Below are 27,031 nucleotides of genomic sequence, written 5' to 3' on the forward strand. Positions count from 1 at the left end.
CATAGACGCGGTGTCATCTAGAGTCCTCACTGTGGAAGGGTTATCTCGACCCACTGCAGTCATCAAGAAACTGGCTGTCCTGCAAGTCACAGGTCCAGCTCCTGGCAGCCTCTTTCACAAGCCAGACCCAAAAAGGGCCCTCGCTGCAACTCCGGACCATTCCCGTGGTCTCCAGCAGAACCCTCACTGCCCCCTCCCAAATTACATCCACGCTCCTGCACATGAACATTCTTGGCAGAGCTATAATCTAGTTGTGACCAGGGTCTCAAATGGGCCAGAGAACATAAGGCATCTTCTGCTTTAGGAGGTGTCTTTATACGTCATCCACACCCAGCTGCCATTCAGATAGGCTGACAGACTGCAGCTCTATGCCTAAAGACACCGGAGGGCCGCAGGATCGGTGCGGGACGGCTGGCTGTGGGCCTGGTGCCGGCACGTGCGCACACACACTTCCTTCCGCAAATAACTGCAAGGCTGCTCTTCAGATACTCGAGAGATGAAGTAGGTTTTCCCCCCTGCAGGTGATGCAACAGTATTTTTACCATTTATATTCTGACAAATTTAGGTTTACAAAACCTGGCAAAGACATTCCCATTTACTCATCTCCTGTATTCCCTAAATATTAACATTTGCCCCGTTTTCTATATCCTTTCTCCACATACACACATTTCTTTTTCTGCACCTTTTAGTAAGTTGCAGAGATGTTGCCCCTTTGTCTCTAAATACTTGTGTCTGTTCTTCGCAAACAAGGACATCACGTGGCCACAGTTCAATCATCCCCGGAAATTAGCACGGACACGAAATCATAGAATCCACAACAAAATTTATTCAGATTTTGCCATTCAGCTGCTACGTGTATTTAGCTGTCTTTATTTTGGAAGGGTGCATGACATGGACACCTTTAAAAAAACACAAGCTAATTGTTATTTTTTTTTCTAAGATTTTATTTATTTGAGAGAGAGCGGGCATGAACGGGAAGCAGCAGAGCCAGAGGGAGCAGACTCCCCCCCCTGAGCAGGGAGGCCGATGCAGGACTCGATCCCAGGATCCTGGGATCACAACCTGAGCTGAAGGCAGATGCTGCACCGACTGAGCCACCCAGGTGCCCCACAGCTAATTATTTTGAAGGATATTCTTCAGGGTAGGTTTTTCTGATAGGATTCAGGCTTTGCACTATGGTGGGAAGTCCCTAAGTGATGCCGTGCCTTCAGCGCTTCGTCTGTCGCATTCCTGGAGATGCCGGCTTTGATCGACTAGTCTCCTGTGTCCTGACATGTTTCTATCATTCTTTAGGCACTGTGTTCCTTCGAGCATAGTAAGCTGTTCTGGCTGCTTTTGCACTTCCCCAGTCCTAGTCCTGAAACCGGGCATTTCTCCAAGGAGCCCTAACACCTGTTGGTGGAGAACGGTGGCCATGTGGTGTGCTCACTGTTCCTGGGCTGTCACTGCTTCTAGGTCCTTTCAGCAGACAGCGAGAAAACAGTAGTCCCTACGACAGTATCTGGATCTCCAGAAACATTAAAAACCACGAGTTCACACAGATACTTACAATTTCAAAGCAACACCACAAGATTCTTTTCCCTTTTTCATATTTGTAATTCCTTTCCTGACAGAAACCTGGCTCCATTATCCATAAATATTTGCTCCACGCTAAGAACACAAAGTACCGTCAGCATTGCTAACCTGTGCCTCTGTGAAAAAGGAGCTTACTAACTAGAGTTTAATAGTTGTTTACAGTTCTGTCTTTAGCCTGAGGGTATACAGTCAAAACACAAGCGTTCAAAATGGACTTGGGTGTTTCTCCCCCTTCACTGTGCGTATGTAATTCATGTGAAATATGGTTCCATTCATATACTGCCTTTTGGTTTAGCTCCCTATTTTATTTCTGTGCTACACTGACATGATTCCCGAAGTCAGAACTTTACGAAAGGCCAGGGTGCCTAGCTGACTCAGGTGGTAGAGTGTGTGACTCTTGATCTTAGAGTTGTGAGTTCAAGTCCCACATTGGGTGTAGAGAGTACTTAAAGAGAAAATCTTTTTTTAAAAAAGATTTTATCCATTATTTGAGAGAGAGAGCCAGAGAGAGCGTGCACAAGTGGGTAAGAGGGGCGGAAGGAGAGGAAGAAGCAGGTTCCCCGCTGAGCAGGGAGCCTGACGCAGGGCCGGATCCCAGGACCCCAGGACCATGACCTGAGCTGAAGGCAGACACTTAACCGAGCCACCCAGGTGCCAGTGAAAATGAAAATCTTAAAAAAAAAAAACTTTATAAAAGGCCTGTCAAATATCCCCCTGCCCCCCATTCCTTTGCTCCTTTCCACTCCTTCCCCACCAGGTAACCAATCTCTTTAGTCACTGGTTTCTCCTTCCTGTGTTTCTTTTGCCAAAGTGAGTAAGATACATAAATATTTTATTTCCTTCCCCCCTTCTTTCTTCCACAAAAATGGCAGCAAACTATTCTCTTGCATGTTGCTTTTTTCAATTCATAGTATACCCTGGAAGCCGCTCTGCATCAATTCTTTCTCTTTTATTAGTGTCATCACCATTTACATCTAGCTTATAGTCCATTGTGTATAATGGCCATTTCGTATTTGAACAGTCCTCTGTGGGTGAGTACTCAGGCTGCCTCCTCACTTTTGCGGTTACAAACAAGGGTGCAACAGGTCCGTGCACATGTATTTTCTTCTGTTGGAGGTGTACCTTTAGGGTACAATCCTGAAAGTGGGGTTAGATAAAAAGAAATCTATTTGTTATGAATGTCTAGCACCCGTCCGTAGGGTTGTACCAATTTGCATTCCCATCAGCAATGTATGAGGTGCCTGTTAACGCCAGAGCCTCACCAACAGAATTTTTAGTCACTTTGATTATTTGCCAATCTAAGTAGTGAGACATGTTATCTGTATAGCTTTAACTTGCATTTCTCTAATTGTGAATGAGGCTAAACTTTTCATATGCTTCAAGATCTAATTTATTTATTTATGAATTATATCCTTTGTGCATTTTTCTGTTGGATTTTTGGTATTTTTTTCTTCTTAATCCTAAGAGTTCTTCACGTACCAGGGATATTACCCCATTATCTGTGAGACGTTGCAGATATTTTCTTCCAGTTTGTCAACTGCTTTTGACCTTGTTTGTCGAGATGTTCCCCCACCAGAAAGGTTCTTTTGTTACATTTGTATATAGCCGGATTGATTACCTTTTCTTATTTCCTCTGGATTTTAAGTCAGAAAATTCCCAGCAACCGGGTCAAAGTGGCATTCGTATGGTTTCAATTTTTACTTTTGGAACCCTGATCTGTTTGTTCATTCCTATGTATGCTGTGAGGCATGGATCTAATTTTATCTTTTTCCAAATGATTAACCAGTTGTCTCACACCATTAAAAAAAAAAATTCTGGGCTTTTTATCTTATTCCACAGGTCTGACTCCTGCACTGATTTAATATAGCAATTTTATAGTTTGCTCTACCGTGTACAAGAGCTAGTCTCCTCTTTGTAGTATTCTCTTTTTAAAGAAATATTTTCCTGGGTATTCTTGCATGCAGTTATTCTAAAGCACATATTCAAGTGAAATTTTAATGACAAATTTGATACTCTCAAGTGTCAAAATGCGAATACCAGAAACAGTTTCCAGGGATGTAAAGCATCTGCAAGTACAGAGGCCTGGCTGGGCCTCATCCCTTGAGGTCACCTTGTTGCTTCTGGCTATACCGCGATGAACGTTTGGTTACAAAAACGACCTAAGAGAGTTGCTTTGCGCGTCGCTTTCTCTCCTCATACAGCTCCCTGTAGCAGTTTATTGCATCATTGATCGCTCTTGAAACTTGCACTTTCCACTCGTCGTCAGGGCTGTTACTGGTAAGGACCTGCAAGCCTGCCTCGAAATGTGAGAAGGCTGCTGACAGCTCTCCTGTGGTTAGTTGGCGCAAGGCAGGTGGAATCTCTCCACTCTCCCCCTCTCCCACAGGCTCCTGTTCGAGCTGCATCAGCTCCTCATTCGACAGATCTTCCTCGTGGGACCTCAGCAACTGGTCCACGTCAGCCTCTACAGCCTCTTCAAAAGCCACATTCTTGGCAAGGGTCACAATGTTTTGTTGAAGCTGTGCAATGTTATCTGTTTGGGAAACACTCTGGAAGCAAACACACTCTGGCCAAATCTTCTTCCACACACTGTTCATGGTTGCTGGTCTGAGCTCCTCCCAAGCCACTGCAATGTTGTCCACTGCATCCATGATGCTGTGGTTTCTCCAGAACTCCCTGATCGTGGCCGTGTCCTCTCCATCTGTTGCTTCTAGGATGTGCTCAAAAGTTCTTTTCACGTAATGAGCTTTGAAGATAGAGGTTATGCCTTGACCCATGGGCTGGACTGAGTCAGCTGCACTGTCATGAAGATATTCCACTCTTACATTATCAGACAGATCACCCAGATTTACTGGGTGGCATGGTGCACTGTCTAGGATGAGCAATGCTCTGTTGGTGAGATGATTCTGAGCACAGTATTTTTCAACGGCAGGGCAAAAAAAGTATATGAACCATTCCTGAAAGATGCTCCTGGTTGCCCACGCCTTTTTGTTTGAGCGCCAAATCACAGGCAAATTGGGCTTGGAGTACCCTTTCAGAGACTTGGGATTTTCCAAGTGGTACACCAGTAAGGGCTTCAACTTAAAGTCCCCAGCTGCATTGCCACCGAGAAGCAGCATCAAGCGATCTTTGGAAGATTTAAAGCCTGGCTCAGCCTTCTCTTCCACAGAAATAAACATTCCTTCAGGCATTCTCTTCCAATAAAGCCCGGTCTCATCTACATTAAAAACTTGCTGAGGGGTGTACTTACCTTCTTCAATGATGCTTCTCAGTGCTTCTAGATACACATCCTTGTTGCCAGGAGCTGTGCTGTTCATCTTGAAGTGGGGCAAACAATGGCGCTCCTTGAATCTCACAAACCACCCTTTACTTGCACTAAACTTTTCTGTTTGAGAGCTTCCGCCTCTTTCACGCTGTAGGTCATCAAACAAACTCTTAGCCTTCTCCTGAATAATGGTGACACTCAGGGGCACGTTTCGTTGGCTCTGGTCTTCGAGCCACACATGTAGCAGGCGCTCCATGGTCTCCATGACTGCACTTCGATGGCGAGTCAACCGGGAGGCTCTCAAGGGAGTAGCGATTTGTGAATTCGCTTTGATTTTTTCTTTATTATCTCGGATTGTAGCCACTGTAGAAACAGCGAGGCCTAAGGCCTTTGCGATCTGGCTGAGCTTTTCACCCACTTCAAATCGTCTTAACACTTCCAATTTTATGTCAAGCGTAATTGCCTTCCGTTCCCTTTTGGCACTTGGGATGACCGCTGCATTCAGGGGCCTTTTCCCAGGCATCTTTGCCTCCAAGATGTAATAAAATCAGCAGTCTCACGTGTAAGATGGCCCGCGGCTACTCTATGCTCCCTTGCAAAACTTGGGAGAGAAAATGTGGCTGCCAGGCGGCGCAGGCAGGAGACCTGAAAAGGCCGGGGCCCCCTGTCGCGGCAACCGGCTGGTTCCAGCTCGGTTCGAAGGCAGACAGCGTGGACCCCTGGCGTCAGAGAGTCCAATCGCCGGACAGCACATGTGCGGGAACATTAAAGCCGGCGCGGGTTTCTGTGATCCCGGAAACAGGTCCGCGAAGGGGAATAAGGCCGCACGGCACACACCGAGTCAGTGCCTTCGCTCGGGACGGACACTGGAAGCAGCAGTCCAGCCGCGTAGGCGGCCTCGAGGGGCACGGGCAGCAGCGGCCGGGGAGACGGGACGGAGCGGGCGCTGGCGTGCGCACCTTCCGCGAGCCGCTTCCTATGGAGGACCCGGGAAATATGTGTCCTTGGAGATGCCCGACTTAAAATAACTCGACTGTCATAGCATCCGGCCCTCGAGCCGGTCGCTAGGGTTTCTGCGCGCCACCGTTAGGGTAGGGGAAGACAGCGCGCACGTTCAGATCCTTAAAAAGTCAGGTGGTAGGGTCGACACACACGGAGCCGTCCCGAGCCAGCGCCGTGTCCTTAGTGCGCACGTGCGAGGCCCCCGGAGCGCGCGGACCGGCCGGGGGGTGTGGCGCCTGCAGGACGCGTTTGTCGCTGTTGTGCGCCTGCGCGCCCCCGAGCGGCGCGAGGTCGGGGGGCGGGGAACGTCTCGGCAGGTGGCGGCGCCCGGGCCGCTCGCCGTGCCGTGGAGATGCGGCGGTGGCCCAAGAGGCGGCAGGACGACCAGGACAGCGTAAGGGCCCCCGCCGGAACAGCCCGGCAGGTGAGCGGGGAGGTTCTGCCCCCGGTGTCCGGGGGCGGGGGCTGCTGGCGACGCCGCGGTGACGCCATCCAGCTGCGCCGGCTGTCACGGGGTAGGGGTCGGGGGAGCGGAGGAGCCGGGCTTGGCGGCGGCGACCACCGCATGCTCTGCCGGGCGGTCCCCTTGGAAGTCTTAAACCCGTCCTGCAGGAGAGCTCTGTTTTATAGAAGAGGAAATGTGCTTCCCTCACCTTGCAATTCAGGTCCGTCCTGCTCCGGTGCCTTCACTTTTAAGTACTTCTGTGCTGTAAGCCTTCCCTGGGGCTAGGTGCTATGGCATAGAATTCCATGTTTTAGGGTTGTTCCATCTTTCTTTTTCTTTCTTTCTTTTCTTTCTTTCTTTCTTCCTTCCTTCCTTCCTTCCTTCCTTCCTTCCCTCTCCTCCTTTCCTCCTTCCTCCCTCCCTTCCTCTTCTTTCTCTTCTTTCTCTTCTTTCTTTTTCTTTTTTCTTTTCTTCTCCTTCTCCTTCTTTTTCTTTTTTTTTTTTAAAAAGATTTTATTTATTTATTTGACAGAGATAGAGACAGCCAGCGAGAGAGGGAANTTTTCTCTTCTTTCTTTTTCTTTTCTTTTTTCTTTTCTTCTCCTTCTCCTTCTTTTTCTTTTTTTTTTTTTAAAAAGATTTTATTTATTTATTTGACAGAGATAGAGACAGCCAGCGAGAGAGGGAACACAAGCAGGGGGAGTGGGAGAGGAAGAAGCAGGCTCCCAGCGGAGGAGCCTGATGTGGGGCTCGATCACAGAACGCCGGAATCACGCCCTGAGCCGAAGGCAGACGCTTAACCGCTGTGCCACCCAGGCGCCCCATCTCCTTCTCCTTCTTCTTGATTTATTTATTTTAGGGGCGCCTGGGTGGCTCAGTCGGTTAAGCGCCTGCTTTCTGCTCGGGTCATGACCGAGTCCCGTGTCCGGGGCTCCCTGCTCGATAGGGAGTCAGCTTCTCCATCTTCCTCTGCTCCCCTGCTCATGCTCTCTCACTCGCTCTTTATCTCAGATAAATAAAATATTTTTTAAAGAGATTTATTTATTTTAGAGCAAGAGCAGGGGGAGAGGCAGAGGGAGAGAGTCTTCAAGGAGACGCCCCGCTGAGCGAGGAGGTTGAGGCAGGGCTTCATCTCAGTACCCATGAGATAAGGACCTAGCCGAAACCAAGAGTCGGTTGCTCGGCCGCTGAGCCACAGGCCCCCTGTTCTGTTTCTGTATTGATTGGTACATCCCAGGGGGCAGGGATCCCATTGACTTAATCTTTTTCTAATGCACAAATGTGGAGTTTCTGAATTTTGATCCAAGAAAAGTATCGTGGTTTTCAGACAGTAATGAAAGAGGAAGAAGGATTTCATGGATTCATCTGTCCTGTCTCTAGTAATGAACTTTTCCCTTTCATCCCTATTCATTTTGGAGATGGTGCGAGTCAGTTTTGTTTCTAGAAATATCCGTGAAAACAGCGTTTTACCTGTGGCATCTCAGCAGTGCAGAGGGTCGTTGTGGTTAACACACAGTCGAAGTCAGTCACTGATGTACATACGGCACAAGTGTGTCACGAGTCACAACTTCCATGGACCTCAGGGAAGTTTTCATTATGAAGGAACTGGGATGATCTTTGAGTTTTTTTTCCCCAGACTGAGTCATTCATCTGTTGAGAATCAACAAGCTGGCTGTATCATGGTGAACAGGACAGGCAAGAGCTCTGCCGTATGGGCTGCTCTCCTTTATTTGTAGACTGAAGAGGGCATGCAGGAGCTGGAGAAGCAGTCACAATCTGCTTTATAATTCAAAGATGTCCCCTAGTGGTTAACACTCCTCAAGGGAAGCTTATGTTCCAGAGGCTTCCATGCAGTTATTTTCTCATTTGGTGATCTTGCCGCACTGTCCCTGCTGTGTAGGAGGGGGACCAGACAACAAGCAAGTCATGGTGTGTTAGGTGGTTAACTGAGGTATGGAGGGAAAGGAAGCAGAGCAAGGGAAGTAGAAAATGAAGAGAAGGGAATGAGAGGGGTAAACGCCATGTTATTTTAGGTGGGATAGGTGAGTGGTGAGGGAAGTGAGCCATGGAGTAGAGGCTTGCCAGCAGATGGAATAGCCAGTACCTGGTGGGCTTGTGTGTGAGTCTGAGACACCAGGGTGACCTGATTGATGATCTGACTGGAAGAGGAGGACAGTGGCGCTTTGCCTGTTGAAAGGAGTCTTGCTGTGCCTGATGTCACATCTTGGCTTTGCCTATGCAAAGACTTATTTATTGATTGATTGATTTATAGATTTATTTATAGATTTTATTTATTCATTTATTTATTCATTCATTTATTTATTTAAAGATTTTATTTATTTATTCGACAGAGATAGAGACAGCCAGCGAGAGAGGGAACACAAGCAGGGGGAGTGGGAGAGGAAGAAGCAGGCTCATAGCGGAGGAGCCTGATGTGGGGCTCGATCCCATAACGCCGGGATCACGCCCTGAGCCGAAGGCAGANAGCCAAAGGCAGAGGCTTAACCGCTCTGCCACCCAGGCGCCCCGCAAAGACCAATTTAAAAAGCTCATCTGAACTTAACAGCAAGAACGGATGGTAGACTGTGTCCCTGAGAGCTGCATCTGACCTAATGTGGTCCCCTAACCCANGCAAAGACCAATTTAAAAAGCTCATCTGATCTTAACAGCAAGAACGGATGGTAGACTGTGTCCCTGAGAGCTGCATCTGACCTAATGTGGTCCCCTAACCCAAATCTGAAAAGCATTAAGTCATGAATTGAAATAAGGGAGTTGGGTGTTTTATCAAGTTTTGGAGGCCTGAATGGCAGAACTGAGCACCTCCAGGGCTGTAGGCCATCATCACTGCTCTCCGCGGGGCTGTGCTGCAGAAACCCTGGGAGGGTTGGTTTCCCCTCACACACCTCCAGCTCCTGCGTGTCTTAGTCGGACACCTGCCCGTCTAAACTCTTCCACCTCTTCCGTGGGCAGAGTAGCACCTGCCTTCTTAGGACAGATGGTGAAGATGGGAGGAGGTGACAGAGGGGCAGCCAGCCAGCCGGCACACCACCTCTTCTCCTTTGTGTGGATTTCCTGTTACAGTAGCATGCCTTCATGACACCTTCGAGCCTGCATGAGGCTCCATGATTCCTTCTGCATCGGGCTCTGGTCCTGTTCCTGCAGCAGGCGATTCCATTCATGGTGCAGCATGTCCAGTGGCCTCATCGCTCTCACTCGCTGCATCTCCTTTCTGAGCTTCCCTGTTTGGATTTCTCCCTCGTTTCCGTTTTTTGTGTTTTTTAAAATTTCTCTCTGTTTTTTTCCCGCCCAGATTGTATTTATTTGTTTGTTTATTTACTTAGAGAGTGAGTGGGAAGAGGGGCAGAGGCAGAGGGAGAGAAAATCCCAAGCAGACTCCGTACTGAGTGCGGATGCAGGGCTCGATCCCATGACCCTGAGATTATGACCTGAGCCGAAATCAACTGAACCTAACCAACTGAACCATCCAGGCACCCCTTTCTTGTGCTTTTTTGTTCTAAGGGCTTTTGACCTATAATAGTGAAAAACTTAAGTTGTTCTGCCCTTAACTGATGTTAAATATTGTTAGTTTATGGTAAACAAGTCACATTTTCCTCTTTGAGGATTGAAGAAAATCTGGAAAAGTGCTTGCCTTCTTTGGCCTCACAAAAATGTTAACCTTTGGCTGATCAAAGATAAATTATAGTATCCTTTGGTTTTTAAATTTTACATGACTTAATCTTAGAATCATGTTTGTTTCTGAGGCTATAATGGTTTCAGTGACCAAAATTGCCTCAGGCAAGAAATGGTTATAGAATTGGGGGGCGGTTGTTGACAGCAATAGCTGTACAAATTCTTTATGCGTTTCTGCAGTGAATTTAGTTCCCGTTTATCCTGTTTGAATCCTATTTTAGTGGGACGTTTAAGTGGATAAGTAAAGGCAGTAAGCTTATACTTCAGCCCACATCCTGTCCCTTCCCACCTGTAATGCCCATCTGAGAAAATGTCCCATCACATTGCAGAAGAAGCTAAACCTTCAGCACCTCCAGGGGATCTGTGTTCAGGCAGTGGGTCTTCCGGCCAGACTTAACATCATGTTCTCAGTGGCGTGTTCAGAACCACCCAAAGGTACCTGTTTTTGTTCTATAATCATTAGCATAACATTCACAGGAACTGAGTGAGACTTCCTCAGTGTTTCCCCCAGGGGGGAACCAGGGGACAGGGTGTGTGTTGACTCAGGATACCCTATGCCTCTCCCTTGTCTAGCTTCCATATTGAGCCATTTCTGGGTTACTACAGCACCTTCTCCAGTCTTTATGGTTTTGATAGGACAGTGGAAGAGAAACTCTTTCAGAAGGAAGTTTCTAGGTGAATCTTTTGGGATATGTGAGAACAAACCATTGTTTCTACACATCTGAGTGCACCCAAGCTGAGCCTCATGTTTGGGAAGCAGAACAGAGATGATACGCAGAGTGCAGTTAGCTTGGAGCACATCTGCCCCTCCTAGCTGTTGGTAGGACTGTGCTCAGTGCTCTGTGCCCCTTGGAGACCCCGTGTGTGAGGCTTGATTGCACCAAGTAAGAAGTCAGGAGACAAAACTGGTTTCTCTCTTATTCTCTTTCCTGGTCTGACAGTATGGTTGCTTATCGAGTGTAAAGTGTGCTTTTAAAGTACGAGAACCTCATCATTTTGTCCTTAAAGGTTTGAGAAATTCTTTAAGAGTAGAAGAAATGGAGGCTTAGAAGAACCAGTAACTCTAAGAAGAGGTACAGGGATCACTTTGACAAATCAGACTTTCAGAGTTTTACATTTTTAAGGCGTTCACTACCTTAGGGGTTAATCTCCTTGGGAGGTGACAAGCAGGCGGGCCAGTGCGTGTGTTGGCATTCTCTTTCCTTTGTGCCATCTCCTCCGACTCACCCCCTTCCTTATTCAGATCCCAAGCCTCACAGTTTGGTGAAGTGAGTATTTTATTGGGTGTGTTTCTTCTGTGAAATGTCTCCTGCGTGCAGACTAGGAAGAGGCCCAAGGAAGTGTGTTGGGAGGTGTGTTCACATGCTTTGCTACAATATAACAGTCTTCTGCAAAACATGTGCAGATTTTTACTCTGTCCTGCGATATGTTTGTCCATTCATGGCTAACCTAGGCCTTTGGGCTTGCATGGCTTTGGTTTGGGTTGTTGGGATAGTGTGACCGTGAAGGAGCAGGACTGTGGCTTGTTTGTCCTGGGGCTTGTTGGGCTTCTGGCTCAGGCCCTTCCATTTGCTGTTGTTGACTGTCTGTGGAGAAATGTGGCCATGGATGGATCGGCCTCAGAAGCTCTGAGACCACCTTTTCTTTACTCGGGAATGATTTTTCCCTCAGTTTTGGGTTAGTTTCCCAGGTTCTTGTGGAAAAATGAAATATTTGGGCCTCCTCACTGAGTACTCCACTTCTGGTCACAAACGTGTGTATGTGTTGCAGGGTTGGGGGGCTGTTTCCCCGCCACGCAATTCTGGGGCACCAGCTGGGTGTCCTACAGTCTAACTCAGTTCTGACACTCTATTGCTGGAATTAGCATCAGATATCACAGGTTAAGGGCTCCGTCCTGAAAGACTGTCCCCACCTCCCCACACCCTCCTTCAGATGCTGGTTCTATGTCCAGGTTGTCACCTGTGTTTCTGACTGACTGGGTGTAAATCAGAGGTCCCCATGACTCCCTCTCCTTGGGTTCCATTAATTTGCTGGAGCGGCTCACAGAACTCAGGAAACCAGTGTACTTACTAGTTTATTACAAAGGATGTTAAAGGATATGAATGAACAGCCAGATGGAGAAATGTGAAAGGCGAGGTCTGGCAGGGTCCCCAGTGTAGGAGCTTCTGTCCCCTTAAAGTTTGGCATAGAATGTGGGTGCGTTCTTGTCCACCAGCCTGGAAGCTCTCCAGACTTTGTCCTTTTGGATTTATATGGAGGCTTCATTGCATAGGCATGATTGATTAAATCATTGACCATTGGTGATCAATTTGAGCTCCAGCCCCCTCCCCTCCTCTCCCCTCCCGGGAGGTTAGGGGTGGAGATGAAAGTTCTAACCCTCTAATCACTTGGTTCTCCCAGCAAGCAGCTTCCATCTTTAGGGGATTTCCAAAAGTCACTTCATTAACACAGACTCAAGTGTTGTTGAAAGAGGCTTGATATGAGTAACGAAAGATCCCTTTACCACCTAGGAAATTCCAAGGGTTGTTGGAGCTTTGGGCCAGGAGGGCCAGATGTATACTTCTTATAAGTCGAATTTCTCACAGCTGAAACTGTGTGCAAAAGCACCTCTTGGAAATTTTAACTGGAAATGTACCATGTAGCTACCTGGGGAGGGGAGAGTTTTTCTTTGGATGTGTGCGGCCTTCTAGGACTGTTCAAGCCTCCTGACCCTTAGATTATACTTGGAGGAAGTGGGGGCATTCAGCCCTGGGTGGGCATGTCCTGAATCAGACCCATTTCCCCCCAGACATACTTTGCACCTGACAGAAGGGTGTGGTGGGGGCCTTCAAGGGTGCTTACCGTGCTGGATGTGTGTCACCTGAGCTGTGTGTGTTGCCAGAGGAGGCCTACAGGGTGGATTCGGTCGTCTAGTCTCTGGGTCACTTGTTCTGAGGAGAAGGTGGGGATTGTGTCCAAGAGGAGGTGACACGCACTCTGGTTTTCTTGAGTAGCGGAACCTCTGTAGATGGGTCCACGTGTGTCAGCCTGTCTCACTGCTTTCTTCCCTCCATTGCCCCATTTACTGGCACAGAAAGGTGATTTGGAGGAAAGAAGGAAGACTTGCTAGTGGGTTCAGGCTTGGAGCCAGCAAGGTGAAATTTGAAGAATTTTACGTGTATCTGAAGCTACTTCTCAGTGGTATTTGTTGTTTTCCCTAAAAAGGTGAGTTATGCAGGGCAGAGCTTGGGGGGGCATCAGAGGCAAGAGTGTACAAAGAGCCAGCTTTGTAAAAGTAATGCCTCCTGGGTCCTCCCCGGCATGTATGCACCAGTCACCGGTGATTTTGTGGCGACTTTAAGAAATTGTTTTAAATTTTCTTCTTGTCTGGGAATGTCTGGGGTTGGTATTTCTACTACTCTGACCTGCGACCTGACCTGAGAAGGGCACAGCAGGCTTTTCTCCTACCCTTCAGAACGAGATGCTGTTACGTTTCAGCTCCGCCCAGCCTCTTCCTTTCCTGCTCCCTGTTTCCCTCCAGAAGCCACCAGGATTAGGAAAAATGCATGTTGGGAGGCATTTTTCTGCCTCTCACTTCCCCCAGGAAGCAGTCACCGCCATGCCCAGGCTTTGTTTCGTCCCACTTGTTTCGGAGCAAGCTGATAACAGAGATTCTGAGAAACAAATTTAACTTGTAAAAACATGGAGATTTCCGTCTGAATTCTATTCTATTCTGTTTTGTTTTGTTTTATTTTATTTTTTTGAAGATTTTATTTATTCATTTGAGAAAGAGAGAGCAAGAGCAGAGGCGCAGAGAGAGAGGGAGAAGCAGGCTCCCCGCTGAGCAGGGATTCCCAACTCGGGACTTGATGTCAGGACCCTGGATCATGACCTGAGCTGAAGTCAGATGCTCAGCCCACTGAGACACCCAGGTGCCCCTGCCCTTTGGATTTTTGAGGTAGTGTGCTGTCTTAGTGCCTGGACATAACAGATTTTAATTCCCATTCCTGAATTGGTTTCTGTTTATTAAAATGGAAATAGGTTCATACTCCAGCCTAGAAGTGTTCGTGTTAATAGGAAAATGCAACAGATCTGTCCTGCAGGATGCAACAGAGCCGCAGTCTGTGCCTAGGGAGCGTGACTGGGCACAGGGGCCCATGTGTGCTGCTGAGTGCCCTGCCTATCACCTCTTCTCTTCTGGTGTTCTTTTCCTTAGGTGGACTGGCCCGAAGTCAGGAACAAATGGTTTGTCATTTGTCATTCCTGCCCCTGGGACGGCATCTGAGGGGAGGGGTAGGTTCACGGGTGAACGCTGCTGCAGTCGGGTGTTTTTTGGTTCTGTTTTTTCAGAAAAATGCCTCTCCTGGTTCCACTACTCAACAGCATCCCATGTGAAGGCGTTCGTGGAGCACGTTGGCGTGTATCAGTAGCAGTGTTCCAGCTAGGACAGCATCCCCGTGCAGGACTGTCACTGGGGTTCAGTTTTGTAAAGCAGCATGTGAGAACCACGAGCCAAGAGTTAGGTGGAGAGAACACTACAAGAGCAAGAAGGAGGGGACAGAGGCAAACCTTAGCCATTGTTGGAGCTTGTCATCCTTCATCCAGACCTGAAGCCTGTGGTTTTGTGGGGCCAGGCTTAGAAGCAGAGCAGACTGAGTGTAGGACCTTGTATATTTCTGTGACTTTTTCTTACTCTTAGAGTTTTCTCACTCAGTTTGACAGGTTTTTTTGTTTTTGTTTTTAGCTATTTGCCTTTATTGCTTTAATATCCAAACCCTTCAACTTAGTTTTTGAAGAAGCAACCTTTTTTTAGGCTTGTTTTATTAGTTTTCATAATGTTAAATTACATAATTAAAACAGCAAGTACAACTTGCATAAAAAGGTTTGGGATCAGATACAACTTTCTGATGGTAAGCCCTTGACCCTGTTGGGGATGGAGGTGTGGTGTGGGTGTGGGTCAGGCTGTTGTGTAGATGAAATGGAGCCATGGTTATTCTGGCTGCTGTGTCTGGCTCCTGGTGCTTTTTTGTGTCACGGACCTTTTGGAGGCCTGACAAACTGGGAGTCCTTTTCCCAGGAGGATTTGCATCTTAGAGGAAATTGACTCACAGACCCGTCAGTGGTCCCTGGACTATGGACCAGGCGAACTCCTAGTGTAGATTGCGCTTAGCACACAGACCCTTGCAGGAGCTTTTGCTTTCTTCCGCTCCTCTCCATGGGGTGGTCACCACTGGACAGTGTGTTCTGAACAACAGCAACAAATTATGGTCCACTGTGAGCCTGGGGACTCGAGGGTGGGCGGTGCGGTTTCCGTTCTGTAGTCTGGTGAGTGTTAGCCAGAAAGCATGTGTGTGCAACCGAGGTACAGGTCCAGCTCCCAGCCCGGCTGCTGTTCACCTTGGCTTTACAGTTGGATGACTTGACATTCCTGTTCACGATGTCTAGCTGCTTGTGTGTACCGGGGAAAGTGGGGGTGATAAACAGTGGGCGGGGCAGGCAGGTCATCTGGACTGTGACCCCCAGCTGGGCATGGGCTTGAGGGAGGGGGGCTCTGTCATTCTGTGGTGCTGAGGGTGTCAGCACATGGCTTTTCAGCCCCTCCTGGGTGTGAAGTTCGATGTCTTTCTCAAATGACCTACAGTAGATGTGGGCACGTGTACCCGGATTCCACTGCCCCCTCATCTATAAGAATTGGCCGTGCAGGTGGTCACACGACTGGCAGAGATGGGGCCATGGTGGACTGTGAATCCCTCACCTACATTCCTGGGGACCAGGGAGTCCAGCACCATGTTGTGGCTTTGAGTTCTGTGACTCCCTCTCCCCTGCCTTTTTGTGAGTATCTTATTATTGTTCTTAAAGACTTGAAAAAAACCCTTATGGTCTCCTTTGAGGTAATCAGATGCTAACCTGCACCCTTGACTAGAAATGGAGCAGAAGCTCCCCGCTTTAAATCTCTTTTCAATTTTCAGGCATAATGGTAATCCATAAAATGAACACCGAGGTGTGTTACCAGAGTGTGAATTGGTGACTTTAACCCTTATGTCAGCACGGGAAAAGGCAGGTCACAGACAGGGAAACGGTGCTGGTGGCCGCCGATGGGCCGAGCAGCGGCTGAAGTGAGCAAGTCAGCGTTTATGTTGTTGAGACCAGCTAGCCGTGAAGCTGCATGGACTCGCCGTGGCCCCACGTCCGCGGGTTGGGCTCTCGTTCTTCCTGGTGGGAGTGAGAAACAGTGTCACTCCTTTGTAGAGCAGTTTGACATTACAATAAACATTCAGACCCTTTGGTCCAGCAAGCCCTGCCCCTGCGAGCTTTTGTGAGGAAGCAACCTGCTTAGCCAGACGGGCTTTCCTGTATCTGCAGCGTTTGAACTCTTTATGGCGAGCATGCACTAATTTTCTAAGCAGAAAATGCTAGAAGGGAAACCTCAGACTATGAATGGTGCAACATCTTATGGGATTCTTGGTAGTGACGCCTAGAAGTCCCCTGTTTAAATAGAAAATGGAACTCTTTCTGGGTTCCCTCTGTCCCCTTTAAGAACCAGGCATCACCTTTCTGTTTCAGGGAACCGTGCTCACTGGTCTGCTGGTACTGGCAAAACGCTTCTTGCCCAAGCCACTGCAGGGGAGGCCAGCGTGCCTTTCATCACCGTGAATGGGTCAGAGTTCCTGGAACTGTTTGTCGGCGTTGGGCAGCAAGGGTAGGTGGACGCTTGTCCTTGAGTCGGACAGCCCCAGGTTTTGTGCAGACCCCTGGCAGTGAGCACCACCAGTTAAGGGTCGGGTTCCAGAGGAGAGACTTGGGTTAACAAACACTCATTTTTGTTTTCATACCAGTAGCAAAACCAACTATGTGGATTCCTTTTTCAGGTTCATGACATGTTTGCGGTGGCTCGAAAAAAATGCTCCTTGTATCTTATTCATTGATGAGATTGATGCAGTTGTTAGGAACCGAGGCTGAGGGCACTTCGGAGGCTGGAGCGAGCAGGAGAACACCCTGAACCAGACGCTTGTGGAGATGGGTGGTGAGTGGACGCCAGTGACAGCTGCTGAGAGCAGGGCTGTGCCTTCAGCACTGCCAGACCCCACATGACTCTCCTGTAGCTTTTTGTTTCTGCAAACTGCCTGGGCGAGAATCCCTGATGGTTCAGATTTTAGGAAGGCTGCTTTCCGGCAGACTTAATGAAGAAAGCTATGTTAGATCAACACCGGCCCCCGGGAGTCAATGATAGGGTGAGGGGCCAGTGCACCCTGCCTGTGCCCCACCAGCAGGAGGGTTAGCGGGGATGTGGTGGCGAAGTCCTCTTGGGGAGGTGGACCAGCTAGATGGGGGCTCCCCCGCCCTTCTTCTCATAGGCCTTGGTGCCCAGAGGATGGTGTTGGTGGGGCCTGTTCTGCTTCCTTCCCTGACCCAGAATCTCACGGGTGCGCAGCCCCGCCTCATGTACCAAAATATCTCTTTTCCTCCCAGTTAAGACTTTTCCTCAAAGTGATTCCAGCCAAGTGTGTCTGGTAGCTTGTCAGGCCTGCTGAAGCTTCACTGGAAACGTCTAGGCGTTGGTGCCACTTTACAGATTTGGAGAAGTTCTCATTGGGCCTGTGGCAGGTTTTGATCTTCATTTTGGGGTTGCCAAGAGTACCCTTGGTTTGGTGATTCATTAGGAGGACTCTCAGGACCTCATGTGTGGTCCTACCCACGCATGTGGCTGATGACAGACACAGAACAAAATCTGCTCAGGGGCAGGAGGCACTCATTTCCCTGGCATGGAGTTGTGACAACATGTGGGCATTGTGGCTGACCACGATTTTCACCGGGGGCTGATCACGTGGCACTCTGTGCCCAGTATGTACCAACGTCCCAGCCTCCCGGGAAGAAGGCAGGTGCTCAGCATAACCCACTCTTTGCACACACAGTTTGGGCATGGGGGAGCCCTCTTATCAGGGAACAGTGGAGCCCCTCCCCAACCTCAGGTCCCAGAGTCAGCGGAGGGCTACCTTGTAAGCAAACCTTGAGAGGATGAACAGTTAGACCTGCTGTGTTATTTTCTTTCTGCACAAACCAAAACATTTCCAGAATCTTCCATTATACTTAGTGTCCAACAGTGGTTCTAATTAGATTATGATTCTGTTCCGCTATCTCAGAGGACTGATGGGAGAGAACATTTCAAAGGGGAAAGTGGGTGGGAGCACCAGCTGTTCCTCTGTTGGGCATCCCTGTTCTGTGCAGGCCAGCCTGCTCTGGACCAGTCCAGCTCCCTGGGCTGTGTGAGTCCAGCAGGACCTACTGGATGGAGACTTTGGCAGGTGGCTGGGGCACTGACACAGTGGAGGGTCTCCTCGCTCCCTGGGAGGGGGATAGCAGGTGGCGTCAGGCTGTCAGGAACCAGGGATGAATCAAGATGGGGGTCAACATCCTGAGACCAGGTTATGGAGATCCCAGTTAGCCAAGGAGTGTCTGGTTACTCTCTGAGGGAGATGGGTCTCGGTCAGAACAGTAGGGTCTGTGAGCACCGGAGACACGGGTTTGCTGTCCGCTTCCTGACTGTGCAGGGTCAGAGCCAGCCGTGGGCATGGGCGGTGCCCTGCTGAGCAGCCTCTGCAGTCAGTTTGGAGGAAGCAGACGGAGAGTGGAGCCGGCGCAGGGCTGCTCAGGGTGCCCAGTGGGCCTAGAAAAACAGGGCATGCCCTCAGGGCCTGAGGGAGGAGGAGCGCTGTCTAGGAGCACCACGCTGCCTTAGTGGACACCAGCCTGGGCTCTCCTCTTGGGCTCCCTTGCTGCTTGTGTGCAGGGTTCAACTCTTCCACGAACACTGTGGTGCTGGCTGACACCAGCCACCCCGCTGTCCTCACCCCGGCCCTGATGCGGCCTGGCTGGTTGGACTGCCTGATGTATGTCAGTGAGTGTGCCAGTCACTTGGCATTCATGTTTGGGTCTTCATGTCCTTGTGTTAAGTCAGGTTAGACCATTACCTGTGTATTTGGAGGTAGTTTCTTTATCAGGCTCCTACGGCAATGAATGTTACCATTTTGAGAAAGTGGAGGCTCACGAATGCCCTTGGTTGCTGCCGGGTCCTGTCTCCTGGCGATCCAGTTTTGGGAGTAGCGGATGTGGTTGGGCCTGTAGCAACGTCACGTCCGTCCACACAGGTGGGAGCGGTCTGACAGACCCCTATTCCTCAGCTCTTGCTTGGTGCAGTGTTGTAAAAACGGACAGAAGACAAGAGCTCACCCTCGCCTTTTACTCTCACAGTTGGCCCTTTCCATTTGTGAGAAAGTGACCATCCTGTGTAGGCTCCCTCTGCTGCCCAGGGCGGTCCTCGTCTTGCCCACTGTCGGGTCCTGGCCCAAACCCCCAGCGGGTTTGATGTTGGTCAGAGGCAGCACAGTCAGGAAGGTGTTTTATTGCATTCATGAGCTGAGTGTACGTGACCTTTGGGATATTTGTGTCGTTGACGCCTAGTTGAATAACAGAGTGTGAGGCATGGACACAGCAGGGAAGCTGCCCGGAGCCCCAGGCTGTCCTTGTAGAGTTTGCAAAGTGGCTGCAGGTGACCCTGCCATGTCTGTGCCTCTCTCTTTCTCTGTCAGGCACCGCTGACGTCAGAGGCATGTCCTCCATCTCCACAGTCCACCTGCGTCCACAGAAGCTGGACAAGAGCCTCTGTAAGGATGCCCTGGCAAGAAAGCTTGTGGTGCTCACTTTGGGCTTCTCAGGTGAGTGTTGGCCACGCTGGGCCTCTTGCCTGGGGGAGGGGGGCATGTGTGATTGGTGGGTGGTTTCTGCTTGTGCTGTTCAGTCCTGGCAAGTGTCCACCTTTGTCTGTAGAACTTTGAATCTGTTGAGATAAAGCAAAGGCCTCAGAGATGATGAGCCCCAAAGGTGATTTGTACCCATTTGAATTTCTCGTTTGATTCTGTTTAGACTTGGTAAGTTTTCACTGCAGAGACCTAACTGATGTCTCAGGACAGACCCACTGACATGAGCTGTGCTGCATTTTATAGTCTTGGGCTTGAGCTCCAGACAGGGAGCTCCCTGTGCTTTTCTCTTTTCTTTGTAATTAAAACTGAAGATCCGGTAGTAGGAACCTCATTTCCCTACGAGGGTGGTTTAACACCGGGAATTTAGGGCTTTTCCAGGGGCCCTCTCTCGCAGGTTATCCCCTCCTCAGCAGCCCTTTGGAAGTCTCGTGACTGTGAGGAGCTGTCTGCCACTGCTCCTGCCACCCCTGGGACATCGAGCTGTGGAGACTTGTCTCCTCCCACTGCCATGCTGCTGTCTCACCAGTGTCCCGCCCACTGCTGGGCAAGGGCTGAGGTCAGGTCACACATGGGAGTGTACGTTTGTTGGCGATGGGGTGATGAGTGAGGCGTTCTCACCCGGTCCGGCTGGTACACGAAGGACCTGGTCTGTTTCTTGCCAAGAACGTGCTTTCTGCTCTCTCCCTTTGTGACTCCCATGTCCACTTACACAACAAAGTTAAAAAACTGGAATAGATTTCCCAGGCTCTGTTCTTCCCAAATTAGCATTAGAGGCTGCCCATTAGCTGGGGTGACTCGGTGGGATGACTCGGAACTCCCCTCACGGGGAACTGCCTCACAGGGTCCTGAGGTGGCCGCCTCATGAAACTTCCCTCCTCTGTCAGGCTAATCCTGTGGATTCGCTGTGCCTGAGATGCAGGCATCACAAGGGTAAGGACTGGTCTGTCTGTCCTCACACACAGAAGGGGACACGGAGGGTTCTTGGAGTGAAGGAACTTTTGACACCTTTTCAAGAGCCACAGAACTAAGTGTTAACTGTGGCACTCTGATGGTTCTCCTGCTGTCAGTTCTGCCTCTCCCGCGTGCGGGCAGTCCAGGCATTTTAAGCTTGGTGTTCCTAGGGAACCTGATATGTCAAATTCCCTTTTACCATTTCTGCTCATTCCTTGCACTATAATATAGTAATAAAAGTGAAAGAAAAAAGATCATTTTAAAACTTGGCTAATGAGTCAACCAAAAATTACAGAGTATGCAAAGAAACAGTAAGTACGGTTCATTCACAGGAAAGAATGGAGAGAAACCATCCCCAAGGTAGCACAGACATTAGGCTTACTACAACAAAAACTTAATGTCAGCTGTCTCAAATGTGCAACCCCAAAAAGCCAGAGGCATCCAGAAAAACTGTTTGTCTCAACAAAGAGAATGTTAGGAAATAGAAATTACCAAAAGTAACCAGAGAAGTACTATAACTGAAATAAAAAGTTCACTAGAGGGCCCCAGTAGCAGATGTGAGCAGCAGAAGAAAGAATCAGCAAACGTGGAGATAGGTGTAATGACATTACCCAGTCTGAGGAGCAGAAAGAAGAAAGAGTGGAAAATGAGCAGAATGTAGGGCCACATGGGGCACCGTCAACATACATAGTATGGCAGTCCCAGAAGGAGAAGAGAGAGGAAAAGGGGCAGAGAGAAGATATGAAGAGGTAATGGTTCAGAACTTCCCAAATTGGATAAAAGACATGAATCTACATTTCCAAGAAGTTCAGTGAATTTCAGGTAGGGATAAACTCTAAGATCCACTCAGAACCTCATTATAATCTAACTGCTAAAGCCAGAGAAAGAGGAGCTCTTGAAACCAGCAAGAGAGAAAGGACACAGCGTGCAAAGGATCTTTGGTGAGATTAACAGCCGATTGCTCATTAGAAACCCTGAAGGCCGGAAGGTAGTGGGGTGACGAGTTTGAGATTCCAAAAGAAAAGGCTGTTAGCAAAGAATTCTGCATCTGGCCAAACTGCCCTTCAGGAATGAAGGGGAAATGGAGCCATTCCCAGATGCTGAAAAGGGAAGGTGGTGCGGTATGTTTAGACTTGCCCCACAAGGAACGCTAAAGAGAGTCTTCCAGGCTGAAATGAAAGGTGCTGGCCCGGAACTTGAAGCCATGTGAAGTAACATTAGAACAGGTAACTGTCCAGGGAAATATAAAGGCCAGTGTTACTGCATTTTTGCTGGGTAACTCCTTTTTCTCCCTGTGCGATTTTAAAGGCAAGTGTATAAACAATGATTAAAGTTCCTGTTAATGGGTATGTAATGTAGAAAGCTGTAGTCTTTGACAGTAATTACATAAAAGTGTGGAAGGAAGGAGATACACAGGAGCAGAGCATTTGAATACTTACTAAAGCCAGAAATGGAAAAGCTGATGTTAAAATTCACATGGAACTGCAAGGGGCCCAGATAGCCAAAACAGTCTCATAAACGGAGACCGAGTTGGAGGACTCACGTGTCCGTATTTCAGAACTTGCCACAAAGGTCAATAAAAACACGTCCAGTGACGCAAGGATAGATATAGGCCAATAGAACAAAACCCAAAAATGCCGATCGCAGGTGCTGAGTTGATTTGTGTCAAGTGTGTGAAGACCATTCAACAGGGGAAGGACAGTCCCTTCAACAAAAAGTACTGGGACAGTGAGATATCCACATACAAAAGAATGAAATTGGACCCTTGCGCTTTTGAGTTAACTCAAAATGGATAGAAGACCTGAATTTAAGAGCTAGAACTGTAAAGCGCTTACAAGAAACCATGGGGGACCAAACCTTCACGACTTTGGACTTTGCGGTGGTTCCTTAAATATACCAGAAGCACAAGCAACAGGTGAAAAAATAGATTGGACTTAGCAAAACTAGCATCTTTTGTGTATCAGAGGACGCTGTTGAGTGAATAAAAAGACAGTGTACAGAATGGAAGAAAATATTTGGAAATCCTGTGTCTGATAAGGGTCTAGAACCCAGAACATTGAACCCAATTTAAAAATGGGCAAAGGGTTAGAATAGACATTTTTCCAGAGAAGATACGCAAATGGCCAAAAAGCACATGAAAAAATGCTGAGTGTTATTCATTAGGAAAATGCAAATCAGGGGCGCCTGGGTGGCACAGCGGTTAAGCGTCTGCCTTCGGCTCAGGGCGTGATCCCGGCGTTGTGGGATCGAGCCCCACATCAGGCTCTTCTGCTAAGAGCCTGCTTCTTCCTCTCCCACTCCCCCTGCTTGTTCCCTCTCTCGCTGGCTGTCTCTATCTCTGTCGAATAAATAAATAAAATCTTTAAAAAAAATGCAAATCAAAACCACGGTGAGAGAGCACTTCACACCCACCAGGATGGCTCTGAAAGTTACAAAGGAAATGGCAGGGACACAGAGACGCAGGTCCCCTAATACGTTGCTGGTGGGCGTCTGTTTGGCTGTCCTTCAGAAAGTAAAATGCAGCGTTACTGTATGACCCAGCAATTCCACTCATCAGTGTCTACCAAAGAGAAAAATGTGGCCACACGAAGACTTGTACGTGAACGTTCACGGCTAAATGTCCATCGGTGCAGGAATGGGTAAACAAAAGGTGTGTACGTGTAACGGAATATTATTCAGCCATAAAAAGAAATGAAGTACTGTTATATGGTATAATATGGACCACCCTCCAAGTGCGCCCCGTGAGAGAAGACAAAAGACCACGTCCTGTGTGACTTCATGGATGTGAAATGTCCCTAACAGGTAGCTCCAAGGAGACAAAGTGAAAGAGTGGTTGGCTAGGGTGGGTAGTGAAATTCACCACCACATCAGCCACAGGTATCTTTTTTTTTTTTTTTTTTAAGGATTTATTTATTTATTAGAGAGAGAGCATGTGCTCGCTTGCAGGCAAAGGGAGAGGGAGAAGCAGGCTCCTCTTCCCCTGAGGAGGGAACCTGACGTGGGACTCGATCCCAGGACCCCGGGCTCATGATGTGAGCCGAAGGCAGACGCTTCACCGACGGAGCCACCCAGGTGCCCCAGGCACAGGGTATCTTTGTAGATGATGGAAGTGTCTGAAAGTAGGGCACTAGCCACATGACTTGATACATTTACTAGTTTTTGAAGCATACACTTCAGATGGGTTTTATGTTAAATAAATTATGCCTCAATAGTTGCTTCTTCAAAAAACTGGCCCAACACAGTGTGACTACAAAGCTGTTCCCTAGTTTGGCTCTGGTCTCTGCAGTTGAGCTTTTCCTGTAATACACAGTCCTGGGCACTCATGTCTCCCAGGTCAGGTGCTGGCGTTTCTCGTGTCTGCAAGGAAGCAGTGCTGTTGCCACCCACCACCTGGGTCCCTGTGTTCCGGAGATGGGCTTTGAGCCGGCCATTGGGGGTCATCGGAGGTGAGCTGGTCAGCCCTGGAGAGGTGGGGGGCCTTCGAGCTCTGATCTTTGGCAGGCTCACCTTGGGGCCCCAGCTGTTAGTTTAGCGCATGGGGACCATAGACAGTTTTCCAAACCAAACTCTGGGACTTGGGAGTCTGCCAACAGCTTTCATGCTGTGTCTAGAGCAACATATGGAACCTCAGAGTGATGGGGCCTCCAGGGCGGTGGGTCAGGCCATGGTTTGGATGCTGATCGCGGACGGGAGGAGGGGCGCTCCCTAGGGTCCTCCTTGTGGAAGCTGCCAAGGCAGTCCTCTGCAGGTGGGCGGGTGCCGGTCTGCCTGCTTCAGCACGCCCCCTGGCTCCAGCTTACCAGCTCAGGGTCTCTGGAGCGCCTTCCCAGGGACGGAGATGAGGGGGTGTCCTGGTGGCCGGTGGCTGCCCTTTGTGGTCAGCCTCCTGGCTGTGAGAGCCAGTGGCAGGTGCGCAGTGCTGCGTTGGTTTTCTTAGTGACGCACAGCGTGTGTAGACAAGTGTGCAGTGTCGGGTAGCCCAAGACGTCTCCACAGCTTCTGGGGGGTTGTCCTGGCCGTGCTGCTCAGCTGTCCGGCCGTAAAGCTGGGCCCAGTGGGAGTTGTTGGTGCCTCCTCTGTGTACGGATAACTGCCTGTAAGCTAGGGTGTCGGAGGCATTGGTCTTCATGTTTCTGGGGCCCCTTAGCAAGCCAGAGAAGATAGCTAATCCCATTGGCTCCTAAAGCAGTTTGCTGCATAGAGAGTGCATGAGGTGGGACGTTCTTCGCACTTGGGCTGGGGTTTCTGCAGAATGGACAGCAGCGGAGTGTCTGGTGTGGAGGAACGGCACCAAACTGGGCCTGAGCTGTCTGTGTGCAGTGGACAGGCTGTGAGAGGCTCTGACCAGCCCTCAACATTCCCTGAGTGGAGGGTGGGCATTTGGCTCCCACTTCCCAGCTGTCCATTTCTCCTCTGCCTCTCACTGGCTTGGGAATTTGATGTGTAGGCCTTGAGAAGAAGACGCAGGTCCACAGCCCAGTGAGAAGGTGACCATGGCCTCCTGGGAGGCCGCACATGGGGTGCTGGGCTGGTTCCTAGAGCATGCGGACCCTATGCTGAAGCTTGGTCTGAGTGGTTTACCTTCCCTGGTGCCTGTGGCCTCTGGTCGCGTGGGCACAGTTCAATCACAGTGGCAGCCCTTTTACTTTCTAAGGGATATAATGATTTGGAACTGGGTTTAAAAAGTTGTTCAGGGATGTGTAGCGGGGGTGGGGGGTGTTCCTTCCAGGTGGGATCTGGATGCCAGCCACCTGACACCCCAGAGGTTAGATGTTAAACTTGCCTCACTCCTAAGCTTTGGACCCAATGGGATGGCTCCTCCAGAACTTCCTTGGGACTGATAGGGTGGAGGTGGTTTCCGTGTTAATCTTTGGGGTGACCCCACCCAGACCCACCTAATCCTGAGTGGGGCCCAGGGGGCTCTTCTCCTCCCACGCCCTTGTGACCAGTGGTTGTAGTAGGGCGAATTGGGTTGGGATGCTCCAGAGGTGGCACCTGGAATGGGCAGGAGCTCTGCGTGGGGAGTGAGCGGAGCACTGCCTGCCTGTGTCTCTAGGTGTCCATCATCCCCTGGGGCAGAGGGCTCGGCTCTGCCGGTCTTTGCCCAGGGAGCAGTATCTGCCCACATGCGAGCAGCTCTTTGACCACATGTGCATGATGCTAGGGGCTGGGTGGCTGAGCAGCTGTTCTTTGGGCAGATCACCACTGGGGCCCAGGATGACTTGAGGAAGGTCACCCAGCGCGCCTCTGCCCAGGTAAAGGGCAGCCACCCTAGTGGGGGCTCTGCATGGCTGAGTCCCTCCAGGCTTACCCCCAGCTGCTTACTTCCAGATTGTGCAGTGGGGATGAGCGACAAGTTGGACAGGTGTCCTTTGACTTCCCCCCACAAGGCGAGATGCCGGTCGAGAAGCCGTACGGTGAGGCCACTGCCCAGCTCATCAGGGTGCGGGACCTCATCAGCTCTGCCTGTGAGGGGGCCTGGCACTGCTGACCCGGTGCCGAGAGCAGCTGGGCAGGTGAGTGGGGCGGGTCCTGGCTTGGGGTGCTCCCTCATGGGATGTTGGGTTTGGGGTTTGCCTTGGCAGTGCCCGCATTCTGGGAGCAGCTGAGTGACAGGCAGCTGTGATTTCTAGGTGGGCAGGCCGCTGCTGGGGAAGGAGGTGCTGGCAGAGGAGGATGTGATGGAGCTGCTGGGGCCTGACCCCTTGCGGAGAAGTCCACACACGAGGAGCCTGCAGGAGGACGCGTCCCTTCTTAAGGGGCTGAAGGGCTGGAACCAGGGGCAGGAGGAGGGGACCTCAAAGCGCCGCCTGCAGAAGAGCCCAGCTTAGCGACCTTGGCTTTGAAAGCTGCTGCCAAAATCATGGGAAAACAAATTAAAACATGATTAACAGCAAATGGGTGTTTTAGATATGGGTGCTCAGACCCCATCCCTAGAGGACAGGGTCTCTGGTCAGAGGGGCGGGCAATAGGCCATAAGTCCCTTGCTCCCCAGGGAGCAGAGGGCGTGTGTCTTCCTGGTGGGGTTTTGAGTTTGGACCTTCAGGGGCCTCCCACAAAGGGAGGTTGGGTGGTGGGTGGATTTGGTGGGGACAGCTGCCTCACGGGCAAGTACGAGTGCTGGTCTCTTGAATTGCCCCAAGGACAGCAGGCTTTGGCTCTGTTCAGAAATCCGAAGGTTTAGTGAAGGGCAGAATTAAGAAAAGGGAAGTCTAAGCCAGTTATCAAGGGAAAAGTGTTAGGTTTTTACAATAGCTGTTTGGGTTGGTGGAAGGCCTGTCAGTGGTTCTGGAAGAAACTCAACACTTCCCACAAGTGTGTGGTTGCGGGGAGAGAAATGGAGCCATGGGGGCCCCGGAACCACTC

At 49.7% G+C, this 27,031-nt stretch overlaps 2 protein-coding genes across 9 annotated transcripts; one reads left to right on the forward strand and one right to left on the reverse strand.

Annotated features, from left to right (window-relative positions):
• Positions 1-238: 238 nt before the first annotated feature.
• Positions 239-5,890, reverse strand: CENPBD1 (CENPB DNA-binding domain containing 1). The gene is made up of 2 exons (XM_034672734.1): positions 4,826-5,890; positions 239-515 (listed from the first exon to the last, which is right to left on the reverse strand). Exons 1-2 carry the CDS (start codon positions 5,361-5,363, stop codon positions 373-375), a joined length of 681 nt encoding a protein of 226 aa, XP_034528625.1. The 5' UTR covers positions 5,364-5,890; the 3' UTR covers positions 239-372.
• Positions 5,891-6,120: 230 nt separating this feature from the next.
• Positions 6,121-26,563, forward strand: LOC105240969 (AFG3-like protein 1). Of its 8 annotated transcripts, XR_004629147.1 has the most exons (10): positions 6,332-6,507; positions 10,307-10,412; positions 13,051-13,181; positions 14,307-14,866; positions 16,521-16,656; positions 16,826-16,980; positions 19,544-19,669; positions 23,999-24,111; positions 25,997-26,181; positions 26,299-26,563. XR_004629147.1 is itself a non-coding variant. In XM_034672742.1 (6 exons), the coding sequence occupies exons 3-6, from the start codon at positions 16,974-16,976 to the stop codon at positions 26,494-26,496; spliced, it is 513 nt and encodes a 170-aa protein (XP_034528633.1). In that variant the 5' UTR covers positions 6,121-6,266; positions 16,521-16,656; positions 16,826-16,973; the 3' UTR covers positions 26,497-26,563. The 8 variants fall into 8 exon arrangements, 4 of the variants coding, with proteins under 4 accessions (XP_034528633.1, XP_034528632.1, XP_034528631.1 ...); XR_004629149.1 differs by lacking the exons at positions 6,332-6,507; positions 10,307-10,412; positions 13,051-13,181 and adding exons at positions 13,789-14,201; positions 15,598-15,788; XR_004629148.1 differs by lacking the exons at positions 13,051-13,181; positions 14,307-14,866 and having other exon boundaries at positions 6,340-6,507.
• The last annotated feature ends 468 nt before the right edge of the window (positions 26,564-27,031 follow it).

The sequence above is a fragment of the Ailuropoda melanoleuca genome, chromosome 12 (assembly GCF_002007445.2).
Source record: "Ailuropoda melanoleuca isolate Jingjing chromosome 12, ASM200744v2, whole genome shotgun sequence".
In the NCBI taxonomy this organism is placed as follows: domain Eukaryota; kingdom Metazoa; phylum Chordata; class Mammalia; order Carnivora; family Ursidae; genus Ailuropoda; species Ailuropoda melanoleuca.

What these genes read in the sequence shown, in the direction of transcription:
- LOC105240969 (XM_034672740.1), top strand. Translation starts at nt 6,195, where the DNA reads ATGCGGCGGTGGCCCAAGAGGCGGCAGGACGACCAGGACAGCGTAAGG. An exon ending in CCGCCGGAACAGCCCGGCAG is followed by an intron (nt 6,267 to 19,543) that starts GTGAGCGGGGAG and finishes TTTCTCTGTCAG; the next exon opens with GCACCGCTGACGTCAGAGGC. An exon ending in GCTCACTTTGGGCTTCTCAG is followed by an intron (nt 19,670 to 26,055) that starts GTGAGTGTTGGC and finishes TCCCCCCACAAG; the next exon opens with GCGAGATGCCGGTCGAGAAG.
- CENPBD1 (XM_034672734.1), bottom strand. Translation starts at nt 5,363, where the DNA reads ATGCCTGGGAAAAGGCCCCTGAATGCAGCGGTCATCCCAAGTGCCAAA. An exon ending in GAGAAGCATCATTGAAGAAG is followed by an intron (nt 516 to 4,825) that starts GTAAGTACACCC and finishes CATCACCTGCAG; the next exon opens with GGGGGAAAACCTACTTCATC.